The 26,392-nt window shown below is 38.8% G+C and overlaps 1 protein-coding gene and 2 pseudogenes across 3 annotated transcripts in view; 2 read left to right on the forward strand and 1 right to left on the reverse strand.

Moving 5' to 3' along the window:
- Positions 1-7,796: 7,796 nt before the first annotated feature.
- Positions 7,797-15,152, reverse strand: LOC140511346 (small ribosomal subunit protein eS1-like; annotated as a pseudogene).
- A 616-nt stretch (positions 15,153-15,768) lies between these two features.
- On the forward strand, positions 15,769-17,040 carry LOC140511345 (heterogeneous nuclear ribonucleoprotein H-like; annotated as a pseudogene).
- Positions 17,041-17,740: 700 nt separating this feature from the next.
- LOC140511343 (sodium-dependent phosphate transport protein 2B-like) overlaps positions 17,741-26,392 on the forward strand; it is a 37,538-nt gene continuing 28,886 nt past the window's right edge. The window contains exons 1-4 of one of the 3 annotated variants that reach the window (XM_072620402.1): positions 17,741-17,812; positions 21,257-21,385; positions 22,317-22,460; positions 23,537-23,648. In XM_072620402.1, coding sequence (XP_072476503.1) covers positions 21,271-21,385; positions 22,317-22,460; positions 23,537-23,648 — 371 coding nt within the window. In that variant the 5' untranslated portion in view covers positions 17,741-17,812; positions 21,257-21,270. Of the gene's footprint in view, positions 17,813-21,256; positions 21,417-22,316; positions 22,461-23,536; positions 23,649-26,392 lie in introns of those variants that run through there. The other 2 variants (XM_072620404.1, XM_072620403.1) reach the window with 2 other exon arrangements.

Here is a 26,392-nt window from a genome sequence, read left to right on the forward strand (position 1 = left end):
GAGGAAGATGTGGGGAGGGACTGGCAGGCAATGTTTGAACCCTATTCTCATTGGAATTGACTTAAATAAGGAACAACAAATACACTCCATTGCATGTAGAAATCTATCTTACCCTACAGGGAAGGAGGAAAGGAGGGAGACAAGAGAAGGGAGAATGATATGATTGGGGAAGGTGGTCAGAATCAAAACACTTTTGGGGAGGGATAGGGTGAGAGAAAAGAGAGAAAAGGATAAACAAGATGAAAAGTAGGATGGAAGGACTTACACAGTTGGTAATCATAACTGTAGATGTGAATGGGATAAGCTCACCCATAAAATTGAAACAGGTAGCAGAGTGGATTAAAAATCAGAATCCTACACTATGTTGTTTATACATATTATAGGACTTACATAGGAAACACATGAAGCAGAGATATATACAGAGTAAACGTAATGGACTAGAGCAGAATCCATTATGCTTCAACTGAATTTAAAAATAACAACAAGAGTGGCAGTCATGATCTCATACAAAGCAAAAGCAAAAATATAATTAAAAGAGATAAGTAGAGAAGCTACATTTTGCTAAAAGGTACCATACACAATGAAGTAATAACAATACTAAATACATATGTATCAAATGGTGTAACATCCAAGAAAAAAATCAAAGTGGAAGATTTGTTAAGCTCTTCCCAGGAGGAGCAGCACTCTTAGACACACACATACGTATGTAATATATATATGCAGCATTTGATGTTTTTGTTAAGGAAACTTATTTCCTTTTAAATTTTTAGGTCATCCTAGTTAGGTACTTGGTTGGACTGTGAACTGTGTAATATGTGATGTCGAGGTAGTGAGGTTCATGCAGAAAACATCAAAGGAATAAAGTCATAGAAGAAAGTCTTGGCAGTACAAATGTCCAATTACATTTTGTGGCTCCATATAACCAGCGTAGTATGATTTTTCTCTCATCACTTTCATTTCTTCTCCCTCATAGTGCCAGGCACATTGTTGGTGCTCAAAAACTATTTTGTTAATTGATTCTTGCCACGATATTTTTGTTCTGACTTGTCATTAAAACCCAGTGAAATTGTCCTGGGAGATTACTCTCTGTTTCCCACTTCAGCCCTCCAGTCATCTGAAACAGACAGTTTCTCCTTTAAGCCAACTTTCTAGACAGATCCCATCACTAAGTCAGTATTGTAACTATCCATTTGAATGCCGGAGCCTACATTTCCAGGTCTGGGGTGACAAAGGAGGAAGATAGTGGGCTCATATTGGGTTCAATGAGGGCATTCTGTGGTCTACTCTCATCACTGGGTATTCTATCCAGGATTGGAAGAGAATAGGTTGGTTCTGTGATTCCCTGAGGGGAAGAAAATCCTCTTCTGACCAGGACTGTTTGGTTTTGCCAGACTTGTGACCTAAAGTAATTAATATAAGAAGAGTACAAGGAATTGTTCTGGTAGACTTAGCCCTTCATAGCAATTCAAGGACCTAAAAAATTCCCAGTGGACTCGAGGCAAAATCCCTTCCACATCCAGAGAAAGAACTATGGAATTGGATTGCAGACTATTTTCTCTGCTGTTACATTTTGTTTTGTTTTCATGTTTTCTCCCATTCATTTTAATTTTGATTTAATTTTAATTTAATTAATAAATTAATTTAATTTAATTTTAATTCTTCTATGCAACATGACTAAGGTGAAAAGGTATTTAATAAAAATGTATATGTAGAATCTATATAAGATTGTATGCTGTCTCAGGGAGGGAAGGGGAAAAATGTAAGATGTGGAAGACATTGTAGAAAACTGAAAACAAATAAACTAATTAATTTTTAAAAAGTAATATAAGAATTGGTCTGGAAAGCATAGATTATACCAACAGTTCCAACAGGAACTCTGAGCTAGAAAGGTGGGGCCAGGGAAGTTAGTTCTCATATAGCTAGGCACAGAACCTAGGAAGGTATCTCAAGTTGTGTCTGAAGTTGTAGAGCGCAAAAGGACCTCTGATGTATTCTGGTACAGTTGCTGATTTGTATATAAATAAGTAATCTGAGGCCTTGGGGAGGTTAACTGGAGTACCCAACAAGTAATAAATGGCAGAGCTATATTGAACCCAGGAATCCTGTCTCCAAAGCTAGTATTCATATGTACCTTAATGTTTCAGTCCATCCTGTTGTCAAGTTCTGAAATAAATCAAAGTCATGCATTGAGGAATAAAGCGTCTTTAACTGAGATAACAGGGTAGCAGGTTTGCTACCCTAAGGGATGTCCCATTTTTGTAGAGCATAATGAATTTCCCAACCAAGAGACCCATGAAAAGATTCTTTATACTTTTAGGAGAGGAGGAGGAAGAGGAGGTATTTATAAAGTAGCAAGGCTTGGTCGTGAGGTCAGGATATACCAGCTGCCCTCAGCAATCTGAGCAAGGGAAAACCACTGCTTTCTGGCTGTTTTGCCCTTTGTGCCATAGAATCCCAATAGAAGGAGGAAGGAAATCCGGGGCTGCGGTCTAGCTCAATCTGGCTTTGTTTGCAAGGAAAGGTTCTAGGGTATGGTTAAGGGACTTAAGGTGTGGTTCAGCTCAGCCTAATTGTTGTTCTCCTTCATTCTCCAAAATCACCAATGACATTAGGAAGGTGATATCTTGACTAGCAAGTGAATTGAATTTAAGTGAGACAGGACTGTGCAAAGTCATCAACCTCACTCCCTCCTCCAGAGTTAGAGTCCAGTGGCAAGACAGCTCAGGATGGTTGGTCTTTTAAAAGTAAGGTCTTTCCCAGGTCTCTGTTTGTCAAAGGTAACACCCATTCAGTGATTACAGGCTAAATAATAATTGTGATATAAGATGGCCTAGTTTGACTTCCCAGAAACAATCATTCTGGAAGGGGAAGACCCTCAGAGTTTCTGGCCAAAACAGAAACAATTGCTATTTACATTCACTCTGAGTCAATCAGGGCCCAAACAACGACCAAGTAGGGCTTGACCTGGAACCTATCGTTTGTTGAGGATGATCTTTAAGAGAATAAAAGCAAAAAAAGAGTTTACATTCCCTTTGGGCAGAACACCAGCAGGTAAAGATGTGATACACTATGTAGAGAGAGAAGAAAAGGAGGAAGTAAGGAAGGGAGTGAGGGAGGAAGGGTTGCTACCCTGGGAGTTTGGTCCTGGTAGGCAGCTCCTTTTCACAAAGGTTGCTGTTTGTCCTTTGTTAAGGACCATGACATCAAGGATATGATGCCATGACATGCAAGTGAATTGGATTTAAGTGAAGGAGGGCTGTGCACAGTCACCAGCCTCACTTTCTCCTCAGGAGCCATCTGGGTCCAGTAGCCTGATATAGATCAGGACAACTGGAGAAGGCCCAGGATGCAGCAGACCGTGGCCTTTTCAAGCTAAGGTCTTTAACAGATCTCACTTTGCTTGAGGCCAGAAACCCTGAGGGTCTTCCCCTCAAAGATCTTTTTTTTTTTAAAGAGGCCATTCTTTGCCTTATTTTTTATTAAGCCTTTTGTGAAGACCTAGAGGCATTTATCATCAATGTGCCTAAAGAGATCAAGCTTATAATTCTGGGTGACTTTAATGTAGAGTAGGCTCAGACTACCAGACTTGGTAGGGAATCCTAGGGAGGAATGGAGTTGGAAACAGCAACAGCAATGGTGATTTACTACTGAAAACTTGTGCACTGCATGACCTCATCACCAACCCTGTTTTCCATTTATCTAAATGCAATAAAACCTCATGGATGCACCCTCAAAGCAAACAATAACATCTAAAAAACTATGTGATTGTAAGAAGAGATAGACAAGATGTGAGAGTAACAAAGGCAATGTGTGGTGCAGAATGCTGGACTGATCATAGACTTATCCTTTCCAAGCTAAGCATTCTTATTCATCAAAAGTGCTGCCCCCAAGGTAAAATGACTACCAGAAGAATTAATGTCAACAAATTAGAGCTCTTCTCTGAGCACAAACAGTTTGTTGCTAACTTGGAAGGAAAATTGAGCCTACACATAGTTGGCTGCAGTGGAGTATGAGTGGAATAGTGAAGACTTCTCAGATTGTAATTCTTCTCCCAGAGGTGAGGTAAGACTGAGAGGCTCAAGGTTGTAATATTTTTAGAGTGGAATAATTCCATATAAGGATATAAAACTGTGTAGTACATTAGGGTCTCAATGATTGGATAAAACTTACATAATTCTTCAATGTCTTCATTTCAAAAGGGATTGGTTAGATTTCATGTCTAGAATGTAAGATCATATTCTCAGCTAATGAGAATAATGGTCAATGGGGGGGAGGGACTTGCATTAGGGTCCATATAAATCACTGCCTTTTCTTTGTCTTCAGCTTTTTCCTGCTCCAGGTGAACTGATACAGGAATTGCCCGATTCTCAAGAATCTAGTAAATAAATCTTTCTGTCATCACTTTGAGAGGCCTTTGAGTAATTAATTTAAGTAGAGATCTGAGCCATCCCACACAAGTAGAAAAGGAGTGGACAGCTTTCAGAGATTTGGTGTACAACACCGCCTTTGCTCATCTGGATCAGAACATTCGCAAACACTTAAGACTGGTTTGATGAAAACAATGGGAAAATTCAGAAGCTGCTAAATGAAAAACGTGAACTCCACAGGATTTATCATCAGGATAGTTCATCCCTCTCTAAGAAGACAGCATTTAATTCCTTCAAAAGTAAAGTTCAAGCAAAGCTTAGAGAGATGCAGGATTTCTACCTCAGTAAGAAGGCAGATGAAATTCAGTTTTATGCTGATAGTAACAATCAAAAGTGCATTTATGATTCCCTGAGCTATCTATGGACAAGAAACCTGTCGGGCATCACAACTACTCAGTGCTGATGCAACCACGTGATTAGTGATAAGGACATGGTCCTAGACAGATGGGCTGAACTCAACAGACCATCATCATTCAATGCTGAGGCCATTGACCATTTACCTTAGGTTGAAGTCAATCGCTCCTTAGCTGAACTTCCAACTAAAGAAGAGGTTTGAGGATCATTAGGCTCCTTTCATGTGGCAAAGCTCCTGCTGCTGATTTTATTCCAGCTGAGATGTACAAGGCAGGGGGTCCATTGCTTATACAAAAGCTGAGTGAAATTTTCCAGGTTATATGGCAAAAGGAGGTTATTCCCCCAGGAGTTCAAGGAGGCTTCCATTGATCATCTCTATAAATATAAAGGGAAAAATTGTCCTGTGACAATCACAGGGTGGGGGTGGGGGTGGGTTCTCTCTCTTAGTCATTGTTGCCAGAGTCCTGGCTGATCCTTTACCTAGAAGATGATCAAATACCTGAGAGGCAGTGTGGCTTCAGAAAGAACTGAGGAATAGTTCATATGGTGTTTGCTGCCTGACAACTCCAGGAAAAATGCCAGGAGCAGAACAGAGGTCTATACACAACCTTTGTATCTCTGATCAAGGCCTTTGATACTGTTAGTCATGAGGGCTTATGGAAAATTATGTCAAAATTTGGTTGCCCAGAGAAATTCATCAGCATTGTACTTCAATTTTGCGACAGCATGCTTGCCCAAGTTCTGGATAGTGGACAGTGCTCTCGTGCCTTTCCAGTCACCAGTGTAGTGAAACAAGGCTATGTGCTTGCTCCCATGCTTTTTAGCATAATATTTTCAGCCATGTTGTCAAATGCTTTCAATGAGGGTGAACATGGCATCAAGGTCAGCTACTCCCTTCATGTTAAATTCTTCAGTTCGAAAAGGCTACAAGCCAAGACCAAAGTAGAAGGAGTGTGTTGGTGTATAATTTTCTGTTTGCAGATGATTGTGCATTCAATGCAGCTTCTGAAGCTGAGATGCAACAAAGTATGGATCAGTTCTCTGCTGTCTGTGCTAATTTTGGCCTAGCAATTGAGACCAAGAAAACACAGGTGCTCCATCAGCCACCACCACACACCATCCATATGTGGAACCATTGATTACAACAAATGGAAAAATTTTGAATGCTGTGGATAAGTTCATTTACCTTGGTAGTGCATTTTCCAGGGATGTACACATTGACAATGAGGTTGATGCACACATTGCCAGAGCTAGCTCAGTGTTTGGGAAGCTCCAAAGGAAAGTATGGGAGAGAAGAGGTATTAGACTATCAAAGTGATACAGAGCCATTGGTGCTGGCCTCATTGCTGTATGCCTGTGAAACAGTCTACCAGCACCATGCCAGGAAATTGAATCGCTTCCATTTAAACTTCTTAGGAAGATTCTGAAGATCACATGGCAGGATAAGTTACCAAAACACTGAGGTCCTTAATCAAACTAAACGGCCAAGCATTCAAATTCTGCTTCAGAGAGTGCACCTCTGATGGGCCGGCCAAGTTGTTCAAATACAAAATGTACGCTTGCCAAAAAGACTACTTTATGGAGAACTCACTTGGGGCAGGTGATCACATGGTAGTCAGAAAGGCGATATAAGGACACTCTCAAGGTCTCTCTCAAGAACTTTGGAATTGATTGTATGACATGGAAGACACTGGCATAGCACCGCTCAGCATGGCGTGCCCACATCAGAGAAGATGCTGTACTCTGTGCAAAGCAGAATTGAAACAGCTCAAAGGAAACATAGGATACGTACATTTAGAGTATGCATCCCAAATGTCCATGCGGACTATCTTTGCCTAATCTGTGGCAGAGCATTCTGAGCTTGTATTGGTCTGATCAACCAGAGTCTTTATCAAAGTGATGTCATTTTGGTCCTCTTTGAGAACGAAGGACAGCAACCATTAAGCCTTAATCACTGAATGGGAACTGCCTCAGTCAAACTGAGATCTGTTAAAGACCTTAGCTTGAAACGGTCAAGATCCCTCACTGCATCTTAGGCCATCTCTAGTTGTCCTGATCCATATCTGGCCACTGGACCCAGAGGGCTCTGGAAGAGAAAGTGAGGCTGGTGACTTTGCACAGTCCTCCTTCACTTAAATTCAATTCACTTGCAAGTTATGGCATTATCTCTCTAATGTCATGGTCCTCTTTGAGAATGAAGGAGAAACAACAGCAGCAGTAATTGTTGGTCAGTAGATAGGAGTCAGATTGGGTTTAAGACATGGTCCTTAAGAAAGAAATCTAGCTTGTAAACCCCAAAATATCTTGCAAGATTTCAGTGATCAAAATTCATATTCCTTTGGGCAGAGCACCTGCAGAAAAGGACATGATACTCTGTGTGGTCAGAGGGAAGGGAAGGGGAAGAAAGGAGCTGTGTTGCTTAACTGGCAGTTCCAGTTGGGTCCCTAGTAACCTGTACCACTAACACCAAAACACTTCCTCCTCTCCCATCCAGCCACACCTAAGGTCTATATCTTTGAACTCTTTAACCTTTCCTGAAGGAAGACAATTCTGCTCTGAACTACTCTTATAGTTTAAGAGATTCCCTCATCCTTGTTTCCCTTGTACTCATCCTCTTTCTGTTAGATCTCAACCCTAAGCAGCCTGAGCTACCCTGAGACTAGCTCAGCAATTCCTAGGTAACTGGGAACTTATTTTAATTTGCCTATTGAAGCCAGGCGGAAGTAGGATATATTCAGTAACTGGAGGTTCCAAAGCAGTTGGATTCCACAGAAGTCTGTTGGATTGGGTGAATGAGTTTCTGTATGTCTGCCTGGAAAAGGGTGTTGATTGGTTTGGTGCCAACATCTTTCACTTACCTTTTGTTCTGAAGATGCCAGGTGTCCTTTTTATGACTTGTTCACTTATTTATAAATTACGTATCACAAGTAATTGATAACTTTGAAGTAGAGGTTAATCTTGAAAAGGAATGGAGAACCACCAGAGGAGGAGCTATCACTGAGGAAAAAACTGACATTTGGTGAGCTTCTGATTAAGATAGATGGTTTGGATAATGGAATGAGATATCTACAGTTTAGAAATCAAAAAGGAAGAGATGAAAGAAATCCAATAGGACAATGACCAAGACCATGATTAGTGATTTAATTATGAAGTAGAGGCTGGGAAGGTGGGAAAAAGAGTAAATCCAGAAAGGGACATGACTTGATAATAGACTGCATGTGTGGTAGAGAAAGTAAAGTAAAAGTTTAAAAAATTGCCCTTTGATGTCACACATAAAAGATAGGAATGTATTTTTTTAAATTAGCTCTAGAATTAATGATTTTTTTTTGGCTGGTGCAATTATTGTGTACCTGAGGTTCCTGTGTTCCGTGTTGGTATAAAATTCAACTGATGTGCATTGTTTTGGGTAATTATTTATTCATTTCATTTACATCATCAGTTTTAATAGCATATAACTAGGCAAAATAACTATCATTGGTACATTTACCCTTTTTCATTTCTGTTATTTTTAATTTAGTTTTCTTTTTAAAAAATCAAATAAGCCAATGGTTTATCAATTTTATTGTTTTTCCATAAAATCAGTTCCTAGTTTTCTTTGTAATTTCAATGTTGGTTTCTTTTTTAATTTTCAGTTTTATTTCTCCTTTGATTTTCAGGATTTCCATTTTGGTGTTTAATTGGAGATGTAAAATTTGTTCCTTTTTGTTTGTTTGTTTATTTTAGCTGCATGCCCAATTCATTGATCTGATCTTTCTTTTTTTGATATATGCATTAGACATATAAATTTGTCCCTCAGTACTGCTTTGGCTGCATCCCACAAATTTTGGAATGTTATTTCATTGTTGTCTTTCTTTTTAATGAAATTATTATTTCTATAGTTCATTCTTTGACTCACTCATTCTTTAGGATTAGATGGTTTAGTTTCCAATTAGATTTTAATCTATGTTTGATTGCCCTTTATTAAATGTAATTTTTATTCCATTATGGTCTGAAAAGTGTGCATTTAATATTTCTGCTTTTCTTATTTCATTGTGAGGTTTTTATGCCTTACTATATGGTTAATTTTTGTCTAGGTCCCACATATGGCTAAGAAAAAAGCATTTTCTTTTTCTTTTTATTTCCTTTTTATTTCCATTGAGTTTCCTCCAGAGTTCTATCATGTCTAACTTTCCCACGATTCTGTTCATTTCCTTGAATTTTTTCTTATTTAATTTTATGGTTAGATTTATCTAACTCTGAAACAGGAAGATTGAGGCTTCCCACAGTATAGTTTTACATATTCCTTCTGTAAATTCATTTAACTTTTCCTTTAAGAATTTGGATGTTATGCTATTTGTTTCATGTTTGTTTGGTATTGATATTACTTTATTGTCAATCGTTCCTTTTTAGCAAAATGTAGTTTCCTTGCTTATCCCTTTTAAATAAGTCTGTTTTTGCTTTTGCTTTGTCTGAGATCATGATTGCTACCCTGTCTTTTTTTACTTCAGCTGAAGCATAATTCTGCTTCAAATCCTTATATTAACTCTGTGTATGTCTCTCTGTTTTGAGTGTTTCCAAACAACATATTGTTGAGTTCTGAATTCTAGTTCATTCGGCTATCTACCTCAGTTTTATGGATGAGTTCATCCCATTCACATTCATAGTTATGATGCTAACTGTGCATTTCCCTCTATCCTATATTCTTCTGTTTATCTTTCTCTCTTTTTATCCTCTCTACTTCTTTTAAAGTCTGTTGTGCTTCTGACTATGGGCTAGATTTTCATCTTAAGAATCTTGCCTTAAACTCAAATTACTCTGGCTTTCATTGATTGGTTAACAATAGGTCCCAGGCCAAGTCCTACTTGGTCATTTTTTGGGTCCTTGATTGTCTCAGAGTGAATATAAAGCAATTGTCTCTGTTTTGGCCAGAAATCCTGGCCAAATTGAATGGTTTTTGACTAGGTAAAAGAGGCTATTCTCTGCCTCATTTCTTAGCTAGCCCTAATCACTGAATGGGCATTGCCTCAATCAAACTGAGACTTGTTAAATACCTTAGCTTAAAAAGGCCAAGGTATTCCACTGCATCCAGGGCCATCTTCAGTCATCATAATCTATATCTTGCCACTGGACTCAGATGGCTCCAGAGGAGAAAATGAGACTGGTGACTTTGCATAGCCCTTCCTCACTTATAAAATCCAATTCCCTTGCATGTCATGGCATCACATCCCTGATGTCATGGTCCTCTTCTAAAAGGAAGAACGAACAAGAGACCTCCCTTTTATCACCTCCCTATTCCCCTTTCACTTCTATTTATTTGTTGGGTTAGATAAATGCCTATAAGAGAGAGAGGAAGAGAGAGAGAGGGAGAGAGACAGACAGACAGACAGACAGACAGACAGAGAGAGGAAGAGAGAGACAGAGAAAGAGAGTCTGTGTTTTTCCCCTTTTTGAAACAATTTAGATGTGAGATTCAAGCATTGCCTGTCCCCCTTCAACTATTTTCCCATTCATTGTAAAAATTCTTCCTTGTGTGCCTCTCTGATGTAAAACAATTTTCCTCATTCTTGTTCTCCCTTCCCCCTTCTCCCAATATATCCCTCTTTCTTGCCTATCAGTTTTTTTTACACTATCTCAACATAATATACTCACCTCTGCACCCTCATTCTATGTAGAATTCTTCTAACTGCCCTAACAATGATAAAGTTCTTGGAAGATATATGTGTCATCTTCTCATAAAGAAATGTACACAGTCTAACCCTATTGAGTCCCTTTCTCTTTCATGTTTACCTTTTTATGCTTTCTTCTGAATCTTTTAATTTGAAAGTCAAATTTTTTTATTCAACTCTGGTCTTTTCATCAGGAAGGTTTGAAAGTCCTCTATATCATTACATCTTTTTTCCCTAGAAGGATTATACTCAGTATTGCTGGGTAGGTTATTCTTGGGTGTAATCCCAGGTCTTTAGCCTTCCAGAAGATTATATTCTAAGCCCTTTGCTCCTTTAATGTAGTAGCAGGTAAGTCTAGTGTGATCCTAACTATGACTCCATAGTATTTGAATGGTTTCTTTCTCACTGCTTTCAGTATTTTCTCCTTGATCTAGGAGCTCTGGAATTTGGTTATAATATTCTTAGGAGTTTTCATTTTGGGATATCTTTCAAGTGAATTCTTTTTTGGTTTATCTATGCTCTTCTTGCACTTTATTTTTCACATTCAATTTTTTTTAAATTCGAGTTCCAAATTCTCTTCTTCTCTCTCCTCTCTCCTCCTTGAGAAGGCAAGCAACTTGATATAGATTATATGTATGTACATATGTACAGTCACGCAAAACGTATTTCCAAATGAGCCATGCTGCAAAAGAAAATAGACCAAAAAAACCAACCAAACCCAAGAAAAATTAAGAAAGTTTAAAAAAGTATGCTTTGATCTGTATTCAGACTCCATCAGTTCTTTCTCTGGAGATGAAAAGCATTTTTCATCTTAAGTCCTTCAGATTTGTCTTGAATCATTGTATTGATGAGAAAAGCTAAGTCATTCACAGATCATCATATAATGTTGCTATTACATCATATAATATGATATACATCATATAATGTTACTGTGTACAATGCTGTCCTGATTCTGCTCCCTTCACTTTGCATAAGTTCATGTAAGTATTCCAAGGTTTTTCTGAAAGCATCCTGGTGATCATTTCTTATAGCACAATTGTAGTCCATCACATTCATATACCACAACTTGTTCAGCCATTCCTCAATTAATGGGCATCTCCTCTATTTCCAATTCTTTGTCACCACAAAAAGAGCTGTTTCAATGTTTTTGTACATGTGGGTCCTTTTCCTTTTCCTTTGATCACTTTGGGATACAAACCTAGTAGTATTACAGACCTCATACTGTTACTGACTGTGTTATTTCTTCAGTATTTTTTGGTGTCTCTTTTTTGCAAGTTATTAATTTTCTTCCTTTGCTTTCATTTCTTTACCTAATTTTTTCTTCTACCTTATGTGATTTTAAAAATCATTTTTAGCTTTTCCAGAAACTGTTGTTGAGCTCATGTCCAATTCACATTTTTTCCCCCTTGAGGCTTTATTTATTGCTGTTTTGACTTTATTGTCTTCCTTTGAGTTTGGATCTTTGATCTTCATAGTAGGTTTTTATAGTCAAATTCTTTCTTGTGTTGTTGTTTTCTCATTCATTTTTCTACCTTATTTCTTGATTTAGAATTTTATGTTAAATGTTGAATTCTGTTCCTTCAAGGGGAGGAGGGGTTCCAGGGTGGTGTGATCTAGGGAGAGACGTGGTCATTGCTCTCTAGTCCTTACCCAGGAAAGGCCCCTGATTCCTTGGGATTGCAATCAGTACTATCCTTCATTTTACTTTACTTTTTTTTCTGGGGCACTTTTCCTTTTTTAGGTATCAAAATTGTGTGTGTGTGTGTGTGTGTGTGTGTGTGTGTGTGTGTGTGTGTATGTGTGTGTGTGTGAGAGAGAGAGAGAGAGAGACGGAGACAGAGAGAGACAGAGAGACAGAGAGAAAATATAGGTGAGTGGGATAGGTTTAGTGAAGACTTCTCAGATTGTAATTCTTCTCCCAGGGGTGAGGTAAGACTTTCCATATAAGGATATAAAACTGTGTAGTACATTAGGGTCTCAATGATTGGATAAAGTTTACCTAATTCTTCAATGTCTTCATTTCAAAAGGGATTGGTTAGATTTCGTGTCTAGAATGTAAGATCATATTCTCAGCTAATGAGAATAATGGGCAGTGCGGGGGGAGGGACTTGCGTTAGGGTCTATATAAATCACTGCCTTTTCTTTGTCTTCAGCTTTCCTACTCCAGGTGAACTGCTGTAGGATTGTCCAGATTCTCGAGAATCTAGTAAATCAACTTTCTGTCATCACTTTGAGAGGCCTCTGAGTAATTGATTTATGTAGGGACCTGAGCCATCCCACACATAGGCTTGTGTGTGTTTCATTTCTTTGTAGGAAGAGATAGTATCATTTCTAGGTAATGTGATATAATAGAGTCCTAAATTTATATTTTTAAAAATCAGGTTTGAATCTTGATTTTGACACTTGCTGGCTGTGGAGAGATATATATATATATATTAGATAGATCACTTCTTTTCTCCAAGTCTCAGTTTCTTCTTTAAAAGAGGAATAAGATATTTCACACTTAGAATATTAGTATACTCCCTGCCTTGCAAGGTTGTTGTGTAGAAAGCGTTGTGCAAATCATAAAGTAGTGCACAAATGTTACCTGGTATCATTTTCCTGATGCCCTCCAAGCCTGTGGTTAGAGCCATCTTCCTGCCATCATTATAGGGGTTGAGGACTTTCTTAGCTAAAGCCTTGTGAATATTTCTTTCTTATTATTATGCTGTATCTCTCAGTGTAGATGGTTGTTGAACTTCTTGAATTCAATTTTTGCCTCAGTCTAGGACTCTGACTTAATATTCCTCATACTTTTCCACTTTCTCCTTTTTCATTTTTCTATCTCTGATTTTCCATTCTTTCTTTGGCATTGGATTCTCCCTACCTCCTTTATCCAAATCTCATGTAACTGTTTCTACAGGCATTAACATTTGTAATGTTCTATAGTAAAACTGACTACTAATATGATGGATAAGACTAAACTCTTTCTAACTGCCCTTCTAGTGATGATTTTTTTTAGTTTTTTATCTCCCTGTATAGGGATGTAAATGGTTTAATATTATTAAATCTTTTACATTTTCTTTTTCCTGTTTACCTTTTTTATGCTTCTCTTGAGACTTGTTTTCAAAAGTCAGTTTTGAGGGGGGGGGAGAGGGCGCGTTCTGATCTTTTCATTAAGAATGCTTGTAGTGCTCTCTCATTGAATGTCCAGTTTTTTTCTCCTGAACAATTTTGCTTAGTTTTTCTGGGCAGGTGATTCTTGGTTGTATTTCTAGCTCCACTGTCTTCTAGAATATCATATTCCAAGTCCTCAAATCCTTTAATGTAGAAGGTGCTAAATCCTATGTAATCTTGACTGTAATCCACAATATCTGAATTGTTTCTTTCTGAATGCTTGCAGTACTTTCTTTTTTTTTCACAATGATAAATTTTTATTTTTCAATCTTTAAAAGTTCTTATTTTAGACAGACTCTTGAACTGGTGGTTCATAGCCATCAGCCCTTTCTACTTTTGTGCCCGTTTCATCTCCTGAAGGTTTTCCAGAGCCACCACCTTCACCATGTAGTTCCATTAGCTTTCCCAATTCAAATTTGGGCTTCTTGAGCATCTTGACCTTTTGGACAAATACATCATGGAGAGGGTAGATGACTGGTAAGCCTTTTCTATATCTTTTCCAATGCTGTCTGGAATTAGTTTATTGACAACTTCTTTCAAGTCATTTGTCTGCAGCTCTCGGGTCATGATTTCCATCATTTTCTTACAAATTTGACGGACCTGTTGGTGCTGGGCATAAGAGGTCTTACGGATCTGGTTGTTGCGCTTTTTGGTAAAACCAACACAAAAGAAGCAGAGCAAGTACCCATTAGTAGTTTTGACATCTACATGGGCTTCAATCATGGTCTGCCACTTTTTGACCATGGAGCACATTGTCCCGGGTAAGGTCCATTCCATGGAAATTAGTCAAACAATTTTTATCCTGAACATCTTCAGTAATTAACTTGAACTTACGAAAAGCAACGTCATCATTCTGCAGATCAGCAAGGCTCACTTCAAAAACTTGACCCTTGAGACCATCAGAGGCAATTTTTGTTCCTTGAGTCTTTGTAACCAGTGTCTTGCCAATATTGCAAATGTTGAATATAGCTGGTGCTTTTACATCATACCAATCCTTCTTTGAAAATGGATCAACCACTTTCTTCTTGGCTCCTTTTTTGCTGCCTTTGGTGAGGCGCTTATTCTTCCCACTGCCATGATCCTGCTCTGAAAGCCAAAAGCAGTACATTCTTTTTGACCTGGGAATTCTGAAATTTGGCTATAGCATTCCTAGGAGTTTTTATTTTGGGATCTCTTTAAGAAGGTGATCATTGGATTCTTTCAATGTCTATTTTATACTCCGGTTCTAGAATATCAGGGCAGTTTTCCTTGGTAATTTCTTAAAGTATGATGTCCAGATCCCTTTTTTTGATCATGCCTTCCAGGTAGTCAAACAATTCTCAAGTAATCTTTCCTTGATCTATTTTCTGGATCAATTTTTTTCCAATGAGATATTTCCCATTTTTTCCCATTTTTTTTTTGTTCTTTTGACTTTGCTTTATTGTTTCTCACTCCTTCTTGGAATCATTAGCTTCCACTTGTCCAATTTCATTTTTATAGAATTATTTTTTTCAGTGAAATGTATCTCTTTTTCCATTTGGTTTATTTTGTTTTTAAGGAATTCTTTTCTTCAGTGAATTTTTATGCTTCTTAATGTTAGACTGAACTAATAGAAACTGAGTGTCTGGTTCATGTTTAAGTGATCATTCCATTATATTCTTTATTAGTCAGAATGTATCTGAAGTAGTATGTTTGGTCCTGGGTGCTGCAGCTAAGGAAAAGGACTTGGATTGGATAGAATTACATAAGAGTGCATCTAGAAGAGGGCCAGGAGGCTGGTTGAATTGTAGTGAAGGAGCCAGGAAGGCTTAGATGGAAACAAAAAGACATTTTCAGATATATGAAGTACTGTCATGTGGAAGAGGGGTTAACTGGTCTTGCTGGTAAAATTACATGGAGATAGATATTGGCTCCAGAATAAGGAGAAAGTATAAAATTAAATCCAAGAGTTATCAACAAATGGAATGAACTCCCATTGGTGCAAGTGTACAGTTAGACCCTGAATGACTGGAGATATGGGACAAAGGAGTCTTGGAAAGAATTGGAAGGGAATAGCTGATGATATGAGGTTCCTTCCAACAATTAATATACTATGATTCATTCAGCAAGCATTTTTGGAAGCCTACTATGTACAAGACACAGGTATGGGGATTTCTTCATAGCCATGCTGAAGTCAAGTATCAAACTGCCATGACTGACTGAACAAGATGATGCTGAGCATCGCAGGTGGAGAAGACTTCATGGTGAAGGTCCAGTGCTTGCCCTGATCCTGCTTGGCTGATGAAGTCCAACACTTCTTCTCAGAATGCAAAATTCAAAATGGGGCATCAGGCATTCATTTCATCTGTACCCAAGAAAGCAGACCAAGTGGAGAAGCATTTGCTGAACTTGAATCAAAAGGTGAAATCAAATGGGCAGTGAAAAAAGACAGAGAAACTATGGGACACAGATATGTTGAAGTATTCAAGTCAAGCAACATTGAAATGGATTGGGTGTTGAAGCATGCTGGTCCAAATAGTCCTGACACTGCCAATAATGCCTTTGTGCATCTTAGAGGACTCCCATTTGATTGCAGCAAGGAAGAAATTGTTCAGTTTTTTTCAGGGTTGGAAATTGTGCCAAATGGGATAACACTGCCAGTGGACTTCCAGAGGAGGAATACAGGGGAGGACTTCATGCAGTTTGCTTCACAGGAAATAGCTGAAAAGGCTCTAAAGAAACACAAGGAAAGAACAGGGCACAAGTACATTGAAATCTTCAAGAGCATCCAGGCAGAAGTTCGTACTCATAATGATCCTCCTTGAAAGCTAATGGCTGTTCAGAGGCCAGGTCTTTATGACAGGCCTGGGGCTGGCAGAGCCTATAAAAATTGATAGAGGAGCTGGGTTTGAAAGAATGAGGCGATGTGCCTACAGTGGAGGATATGGAGGCTATGGTGACTACAATGGATATAATGATGGATATGGCTTTGGGTCAGATAGATTTGGAAGAGACCTCAATTACTGTTTTTCAGAAATGTCTGATCATAGATATGGAAATGGTGGATCCACTTTCCAGAGTACAACAGGCCATTGTGTGCACATGACAGGATTACCTTACAGAGCTACTGAAAATGATATTTAGTTTTCCCTGTTTAAGTACACATTGAAATTGGACCTGATGGCAGAGTGACTGGAGAAGCAGTTGTTGAATTTGCTGCTCATGAAGATGCTGTGGCAGCCATGTCAAAAGACAAAGTAAGTGTGTAGCACAGGTATGCAGAACTCATCTTGAATTCTACAGCAGGAGCAAGCAGTGGTGTTTATGGTAGCCAAATGATGGGAGGCATGGACTTGTCAAACCAGTCCAGTTGCAGTGCTCCAGCTAGCCAGCAGCTGAGTGGGGGTTAAGGAGAAGGCTACAGTTGTCAAAGCAGCATGAGCAGATATGACCAAGTTTTACAGGAAAACTGCAGTGATTTTCAATCAAACATTGCATAGGGAGCCAAGGAGCATGAGCAGCAACTACTACAGTAGCATGAACCGTGCATCTCTGGGAGGGAACAGAATGGGAGGGATGTCTGGCGTGTCCAGTAGTAGTGGATGGGGAATGTAATACTGATCACTGACTCTTGGTCAACTTTTTTTTTTTTTGATAAAAAAACAAACAAAAACAAAGTTTAACAGTTTTGCAACACAAGGTTGTGATTTATGCTTACGGTAAGTGAAATCAGGATTGTTTTAAAAACTTTCAGGTTCAGTATTTTTGAACACAGAAAAAATTTCAACTAGGATATAATAACCAAGTTGAGTAAAGACTACAACTGTTAAACAATTTCAGCTTTTCTCAAGGTAGTTATGTTGTGGGAGTGTACTTAAGCAGCAAGCGTATTTAGGTTAAAGCAGTTTCAGTTATGTTAAATATTGCTCTTATACCACATTACATGGAATGCTGTTTGAGATGCATGTTGGGAGACACGCTTTCTCATAAAACAAATAGAGAAGCTGTGTCTGCGATTCAAAGTGAAACATTTGGCATGCTTCTAGTTTATTTTGTTTACTATCCTATAAGACACGTACAGTTTAAGCTTGTTTTTTTAAAGATAATGGGGACAATTTTGAGACACAATCCAGATACTTTAGGATTTGTATTAAATTCTGAGGCCTTGATTTAACTCTTTCATTGTATTGTGATTTCCTTTTAGGTGTATTGCGCTAAGTGAAACTTATTAAATAAATCTTCCTTTCAAAAACTGGGGGAAAAAAGACACAGGTATGTTCTTTGGAATATACAAAAATGGTTAATAACTTGGGCCCTGCATAAGATCGAGTTGTCAGTCATCCGCACTTCTGATTCTGGTCATCCATGCCTACTTGGCTTAACTTTGGTAGACAGAAGTGGGTCTGAACCAGTGCTGTGTCATATTTTGTATTTGCTGTCTGCCAGCTACACTGCTGGCCTCTGTTGATGTCTTAAAGATTAACGTCATTATCAACATCAAATACAATTGATTAAATGTATCCATGCTTATGACTGTGTGCTCAGGATGCTACAAAGCAAGTGGGACTAATGTGAACCTTGTTCTGGGGGCGGATGGCAGCTTCACAGGGTTATTAGGAAAAGGTAAGACAATGGGCAAATGCATAACATGGAAGTATCAGATGACACAGCCCCTGGCAAATTGTGTAGAGCTAAAGATCTCCCTCCTGCATTCCAGGATGGGCTCAATTAAGTTCAGGACACCATAATTTCTGAAGTTGGAAAGTTTGTGCATAAACACCTTCACACCTTCTCCCTTCTGTGTGCACCATAAGGTGTACACTGGGTGGTGCAGTGGATAGAATGCTGGACCTGGAGACATAAACATCTGAGTTTCAATAGGCCTCAGACACTTCCTAGCTCTGTTACCCTCGTCAGGGCAGGTCACCTAAGCTCTCTCAGCCTCAGTTTCTTAGCTATAAAACTGATAATAATACTTACTTTGCAAGGTTAATGTAAGGATAAATGAGGATTAAAACACTCTGTACATGTTAGCTGCTGCTATTAAGGCTTCCTTCTTTCCATCCATAGAATTTGCTATCTCTCATGGTCTTGAGTAGTATTTCATATTTGGGCATATTTTACATTTCTGTTAGATTACAACTTGCGAGGGCAAAAATCCTATCTCAGTTATCTTTATATACCCCCAGCTCCTTGAAAAGTGCTTTCCACACAGCTGGCTCATTAAAAAATGGATTGTTGAATATATGAATGAATGATTATCTCACTTGACTTTTGGAAGGTAAGTGTTGCTTATGGACAATGAAGGAAGGCAGAAAAGTGGAAACTGAGAGAAGGAATACTGGGTGAGAGGGGCAAGCCAGCATGGAGCCTAGGGGCCAGTGAGAAGAAGGGGCAGGTGTTCTGAGATGGGAACCATTGCTGGGTTCTGGGGAGGGGAATGGGATAGTCTTAACAGCACCTGAAGGCTAATCGTGCTAGGGGTGGCCAAACATCATGAGTGATATTTGGGGGCCGAGAGATTCTCTTCCAAAGCAAAACTATCTTTATTGTGAAGTCCAATACCCAAGAGTGATCCCTAATGTCCTGCAGAGCACTAAGTGCTCTGGCTGGTCATTATCTCAGGACCCCTCTGCCTGGAGCTGGCTGCTTCTCTCATCTGCACCACTTAGTAAGCCAATAGTTCAGCTAAAATGCAGCCTTGATTTGCTTATGGCTCCCCCTGCCGCCCCTCCAGACCACAATGTCTTTGGTGCCAAAAAGCTTCTCCACAAATGTAGCTTTTTTTCAAGGTGGAGGAGGGGGAAAGGAATTTGGAGACCACTTCAAGTAAATGGCATGCTTCTTAAAATGCACTTTCTTTTGAAATATTTTTAGTTAATTTATTTTTAGTTTTCAACATTTACCTTTATAAGATTTTGAGTTCTAAATTTTCCCCCACCCTCCTCCCCAAGAAGGTATGCTATCTGATAGAGGCCATGCATGTATGATCATATTAAACATATTTCCACATTAGTCATGTGTTAAAGAAGAATCCGAACCTAAGGGAAAAACCATGAGAAAGAAAAAAAGAAAGAAAATAGTATGCTTTGATGCGCATTCAGATTCCTTCCTTCTTTCTCTGGATGTGGATAGCATTTTGGAATTCTGTCTTTTGGAATTGTGTTAGAGTATTGCATTGCTGAGAAGAGCTGACTCTGTCAAAGTTGGTCATGGCACAATGTTCCTGTTACTGTGTACAATGTTCTCCTGGTTCTGCTCACTTCACTCAGCATCAGTTCATGCATATCTTTCAAGGTTTTTCTGAAATCCACCTGTTCATCATTTCTTATGGAACTACAGCATTCCATTATATTTATATACCATAACTTGTTCAGCCATTCCCCAGCTGATGGGCATCCCCTCAATTTTCAGTTCTTTGCTACCACAAAAAGAGCTGCTGTAAATATTTTTGTATATGTGGGTTCTTTCCCCATTTTTATGATCTCTTTGGGATACAGACCTAGAAGTGGTATAGAAGGGTATGCACAGTTTTATAGCCCTGTGGGCATAATTCCAAATTGCTCTCCAGAATGGTTGGATCAGTTCACAACTCCGCCAACAATGCATTAGTGTTCTAATTTTCCCACATCTTCTCCAACATCTATCATTTTCCTGTTTTGTTATGTTAACCAATCTGATAAGCATGACAGGTGTGCTACCTCAGAATTGCTTTAATTTGCATTTCTCTAATCATTAGTGATTTAGAGCTTAAAATGCACTTTCTAATACATCACCAAAGCTGACAACTCCAGCTTGCCTTTGTATCAGTAAACACCCTGACATACATAGGTGGGCCTGCTAGCGCAGATTCTTACATCTGCATTTGTAAATGGAAAGCAACTTTTGAGGGGTTAGCAATTTTCTTTAATCAAACAAATATATCGTTCCTTTAATTAAGCACATATATCATGTACCTAGTTTAGTGGGAAAAGTCAGCACCCTGAACTTCAAATAAAGAGAAATCAAACATCGACAGACATGGCTTCCAACTGCCTGACCATTATCAATACATATATCACAAATCAACAGACAGGTTGTACTGTCTGATCATAGTTAACAGAGAGGGCAGCATTAACATCTGGGTTTTCAAAGCTGGAGGGGCTTCTTAGTGGCTTCCCAAAGTCTTGTCTGATCAAACAAAACACTCACCCTCAGTAAGCCCCCAAATAAAAACTCAACTCAGAGTATTTATACCCTTTTTAGATCCAAAGGACATCACAGTCCTGGAGAACCAGGGCCTCATTAACAAAAAGTACAGGCCTACCTACAAATCTTCCCCTACAGATCTTCCCTGGACCCATTAATGGATGGGGAAGATGTTTAATCGCATTAACAGTACAAACACATATACTATTTCTAGCTAAAGAAATTCTTGGTTCTGTACTTTAGTCCTAGTAAAGACTCTTAGTTGATAAAGGCAAGATTCAACCAGAGGCACTTGATTATACTAAAACAAAAATAGCAAAAGATCCTACTTCGCTTGCCATTATACCCTTTTTCTGGCAAGAAAGAGATGGGAGATTCTTTCACAAAATGCTAGCTCCTCTGCGTGTGTGCACATGCATATAGGCATGCTATACACATGTGTATATAACAAATAAGGTAATATTTGTATAGCACTTAGCACAGGATCTGGCACATAGTTTTAATATATGCTTTTCCCCTTTTTTTCAGAGGCAGAAACCATAATGATAATATATAGCATCTATGAAGGGTTCGTAAAATTTTTTCTTCTCCTAGGATTTCTCTACTTATTTATCTGCTCCTTGGACATTCTCAGCAGTGCTTTCCAGCTGGTTGGAGGTATGAAAAGCAACATCAGAAAGGGTCAAAGGTCTGTGGGTGTTGTGTTTTGTTTTGTTTTTTGCTTTTTATTTGATTTTGGTTCAGCCTATAGCTAATCAACAAGTAATCTCAACCCAAATAGGGAAAGGGAATGACCATTTGTATATCATTTATCAAATGCCAGACACTGTGCTCAGCTGCCAACAAATATTGTCTTCCAGTATCATCTTCACAACAACCTTGTGAGGTAGATTCATTTTATAGTCAAGGAAACTGAATCTGAGAATGGTTAAGTGACTTGTCCAGGGTCACACAGCTAGTAAGTGTCTGAGGCTGGATTTGAACTCATGTATTCTTGATTCAAGATCCAGTACTCTATGCACAGCATCAACCAGCTGCCTCAAAATCCCGCAGTGTAATAGAAATGCATGGTAAAGGACAGAATTGGGTGGAAAAGTTTTGAAGGAAGAGAGTTCCCCTCCCCTCCAATGGAAGGTATGCTTGGGGAGGGAATGGAAGAAAAGGGAGCACCCTTCTAGGTCAGAATAATTCTTCCAAGGCTCAGGAACATGTAACTATGTGTGAGGAACAGTATGTGGATTTCTTCAGATACAGCAGAGATGCTAAGCTGGTATGAGAGAAGGTGGTGAGGTTCAAGGCAAAAGATGATAATGATCGGCATTTCTGTGGCCCTTTGAAATTTGTGCAGAAAAGTGAAAAGTGCCTTACCTATCCTCACACAGTGAGATAAAGGCAGGATCTGATTTATGGCTTCCTGAAACCACATTCAGCCCTTGCTGCCCTCTGCCACATTGCCTGCCTTGGTAGCCAGTGACTCCTCCTCCATGCTGCCTCCCACACAGCAGTCCCTAGCCTTTGGTCTGGGGTCCAGTAGTCCCAACCTACTACCATATATATTATTTTTTCTTTAATTTCATTACCTTTGTAGGGAAAGCGGCTGGTATGCTTTTCTACGATGGTTCGGTAATTTACAATCCTGTGGCCGGCTTGATGATTGGTGTGATGGTGACAGTCTTGGTGCAAAGTTCCAGCACATCTACATCCATCGTTGTCAGCATGGTGTCCTCTTCATGTAAGTCAGCCCCCTCCCTGCCCTGAAAGTTGATGATTAGGCAAGCCTGGAAGTATTCAAAGAATTTCATTCCAAATTATAGAGTCATGTAATTACTCACCATGTGCCCTGGCCTTTAATCAGTATCTTCCTGCTTTTTCATCCTTACATCAGGCTGAGTCTCTGCCTCTGATGTCCATCTGTGTGTCCTGTGTTCTGTACCTATTCTTGTGGTAGTTAGAGAATTAGGCTCTAGCTGGGAGAATTGGGTTGCATATTCTTGGATGAAATCTTAATTGCACATTGCTGGAAATGGAGAGCATTGATTATAGAACAGATCTGCTTTGGGAGAAGTCTGCTCAGTGTGGAGGACTCCTTTCTTTTTTTTTTCCTGTCTGATATTTAACCAAACCGAGTCTGAGTCACCATCTTGGATGTAGTTACAATTTGAGTGGATTTCTTTTTCTACCAGAAACAATTCAGACCAGATCATTTTGAATCACTAATTCATTTCTCAAAATGGGTTTGAATTAGACCACATCTCTCCAGATCCCAGGACTGGGTCCTCCCCTCCATCCCCTTTATAGGATGGATACATGTAAATTTTCCCTCTAGTGAAAGAGATAGATTGGGGCAGGAGATAAGTTTCCCTGGAGTATGGCCATGAAGGAGAGAAGAGTATGAAAAACTCCCCTGGAAGACAGAGGATTCTAAGTTGCTGAAGTGGGAAGAGGCAATCTTGGGACAGAACTGTTGCTGCAGCCACCATTGGAGCAGTGAACCGCCCCCTCCATCACTGCTGCCATTGATCTAGTTTTCTTGCTATGGGAAAAGCCCCAGTTGCCTTGCCCCAGTTACAGTTCTGGGCACTTGATCTCAGCTATGCTGAGTTGTTCTTCACTACACAGGAGATCTTCAGGCAAAGGCTAGATGAGTGACTGGTTGGGACCTTGTAGAAAAAAATTTCTCTTCTTGGTCATGGTTGGACTAGATAACTTTCCCTACCTTTTTTAAAAGGTGATTCATTAACTTATTTAAGCTTTTTTTCCTGTGAATTTCCACATTTTTCTCCTTCATTTACCTTTTTCCTTTGACAGTGTTGACAGTAAAGGCAGCAATTCCCATTGTTATGGGAGCCAATATTGGGACTTCAGTCACCAATACACTGGTGGCCCTCTTGCAGGCTGGAGACAGGGAGGAATTTCGAAGGTAGGAATTTTTGTCTCACTTGTTTGCTAATCATGTTCTCTCCATAAACAGAATTGAATATTTGTATTTACCTCCACAGTTACCTCTGTGGCTCTTCCAGTGGACCTAGTTACAGTACAGTTTGTGGGATAAGCCCATACACTGAGCAGTTCAAATAACTCAGCTTAATCACAAATATTTATAGGTTAACAATGATTTCATTTGTGGTACTTCTAGACTCATATTTTGTACTTCTAGACTCATATAAAGCAAAATCTATTCTAGGAATATGGTCTGGGAATAGGTAACAGGTCATTGGGGGTGGGGGTGGTGCTGCTGAGTAACAGACAAAGGGAATCTTTGTTTCCCTAGTGAAGGGAATATCATTTTCATTTTATTTTCTAAACTGGTTTTCAGGTTTTATTGACTCCTATAAGGGGCTCAGAGCAAGTTAGACTATGAAAACTTGTAAGAAGTAATGATCACATCATTTTTACCCTTTCTTGTTGAGTGTCATCAGGGTACTGTACTCAAAGACAGAGCCAGATAGAGAAACTCAGATGGGAATTTGTGTTGAGAAATGGCACTATTCCTTGACCACAAATTTCATTCCTTGTCTCTTAGTCTGTTAGTAGAAGTGTATATATATATATATATATATATATATATATATATATATATATATATCATGGGCCAATCTGTGCCATTGGGCCACCTCTTTGTCATATTTAACATCCACAGTCTCTGCCTGTGAATCACAAAGACCTAGTGGTGTTCCTGCAGGGTAAATGTCCAGCAAATATTTGGTGTTTTGAACATAATAATTGCTGCTCTGTCTATCCCAATAGATCCATAATGGCCACAGGGGAGAGATTTTTAATTTTAATCAAAATCATTGCCATGACATGCCACTTTTTAGTAGGTCACTTCCATACATCTCTCATCTTTCACAGTAATAATAATGGAATGAAGGGTAGAGTCAAGATGATGGAATCAAGGGTCACAACTACCGAATTTTCCCTGAAACCTCTTTCTACAAAACAGCCATAGAAAGTGCTAAATCAAAATCTGAGTAGAAAAGCCAACAAAATCATAGGGAGTCATTGTTCCAACTTAGGAAAGCTTAAAAAGAGAGTCATAGGTCTATTATATTCTTGTGGGAAGTGCTTGGGAGAATGAAACAGTACTGACTGTAGGTCTTAGAGGTAGTGGCAAGACTGAAGCCATCATAACCTGGACATGGTAAAGGGAATGAGCACCTGACCCGAAAGAGGATGCAGGGGACCTCTTTGCCAGCACTAGGCACAGGATCCAGCTCCATATGGCAGCTTTGTCTCCCATTACCCAGCATCAGGGTACAATTAAAGGACAGAGAGGAATAGTCACAGTCACCACACCTGGGTAAGGATCAGAATGCAGACCAGGAGAGAAGCAACCAGACCTTTCCCCATCACATCTTGAAAGCAGTGAAAAACCTACACACCCCAGAGAGAGCTTCAGAAGCTCATGGCATCCCTCCCCCCACAGAGGTCAGCAGAGTCCAACTCTGAAGGTCAAGAAATAGGCTGAAAAATAAACAAACATCAAAAAGAACAGGATCATGAAGAGCCTCTGTTGTGGCAGGGTAGCTCAAGACAGAAACTCAAATGAAGACACTGATTTGAAAACATCTATAAGCAAATCATATTAAACAAAAGCCCAACAAGAATTTCTAGAAGCATCAAAGCAACTTTTAAAAGAGCAAAAAATGATTTCAAAAATCAGAGTGGCAGAGTAAAAATTGGGAAATGAAATGAAGAGCAATACAAGAAAATTATCAAAAGAGAATTAGTTTGGTAGAAGAGGTACAAAATCTCACTGAATAAAATTAGTTTGGTAGAAGAGGTATAAAATCTCACTGAATAAAATAACTTTTTAAAAATGAAAGTTGGTGAAATGGAAGCTAATGACTCTATCAGGCATCAAGAAACAATAAAACAAAGTCAAAAGAATGAATAAATAGAAGAAAATGTGAAATATCTACAGGAAAAATATTTTTCTTACAAAATAAGTTGAGGAAAGATAATTTAAACATTATTGAACTACCTGAAAGCCATGATAAAAAAATGCCTGGATATCATATTTCAAAAAATTATAAAGGAAAACTGCCTTGATAGAATCAAAGGGTAAAATTGAAATGGAAAGAATCCATCAATCACGTCCTGAAAGAGATTCCCTCGAACTCCTAGAAATATTGTAGCCAAATTCCAGAGTTCCTAGATTGATGAAATCCACAAGTAGACAAAAAGAAAGAATTCAAATACCGTGGAACCACAGTCAAGATCACAAAAGATTTAGCAGCTTCCACATAAAAGGAGTGGAAGTCTGAGAATATGATATGCCAGAAAGCAAAGGAGCTAGAATTGCAATCAAGAATATCCTACCCATCAAAACTGAGTATACTTCTAAAAAGGAAAAAAGGGATGATTTAATGAAATAGAAAACTTCCCAGCATTCTTACAAAAAGACCAGAGCTGAATAGAAAATTTGACATTCAAACATAAGACACAAATGAAGCATAAAAAGGTAACCATCCGTAAGAAGTCACAAGGAATTTAATAAGGTTAAACTGTTTATAGGAAGATGATGCATGAGACACCTAAGAACTTTATTATCATTAAGGCAGTTAGAAGGCATCTATCTAGACAGAGGTCATGTATCTGAATCTATTATAATGGGATGATCTCAAAAGAAAAATAGAAGGGTGAGAATGAAGGGTGCATGAA

The sequence above is a fragment of the Notamacropus eugenii genome, chromosome 6 (assembly GCF_028372415.1).
Source record: "Notamacropus eugenii isolate mMacEug1 chromosome 6, mMacEug1.pri_v2, whole genome shotgun sequence".
NCBI lineage: Eukaryota > Metazoa > Chordata > Mammalia > Diprotodontia > Macropodidae > Notamacropus > Notamacropus eugenii.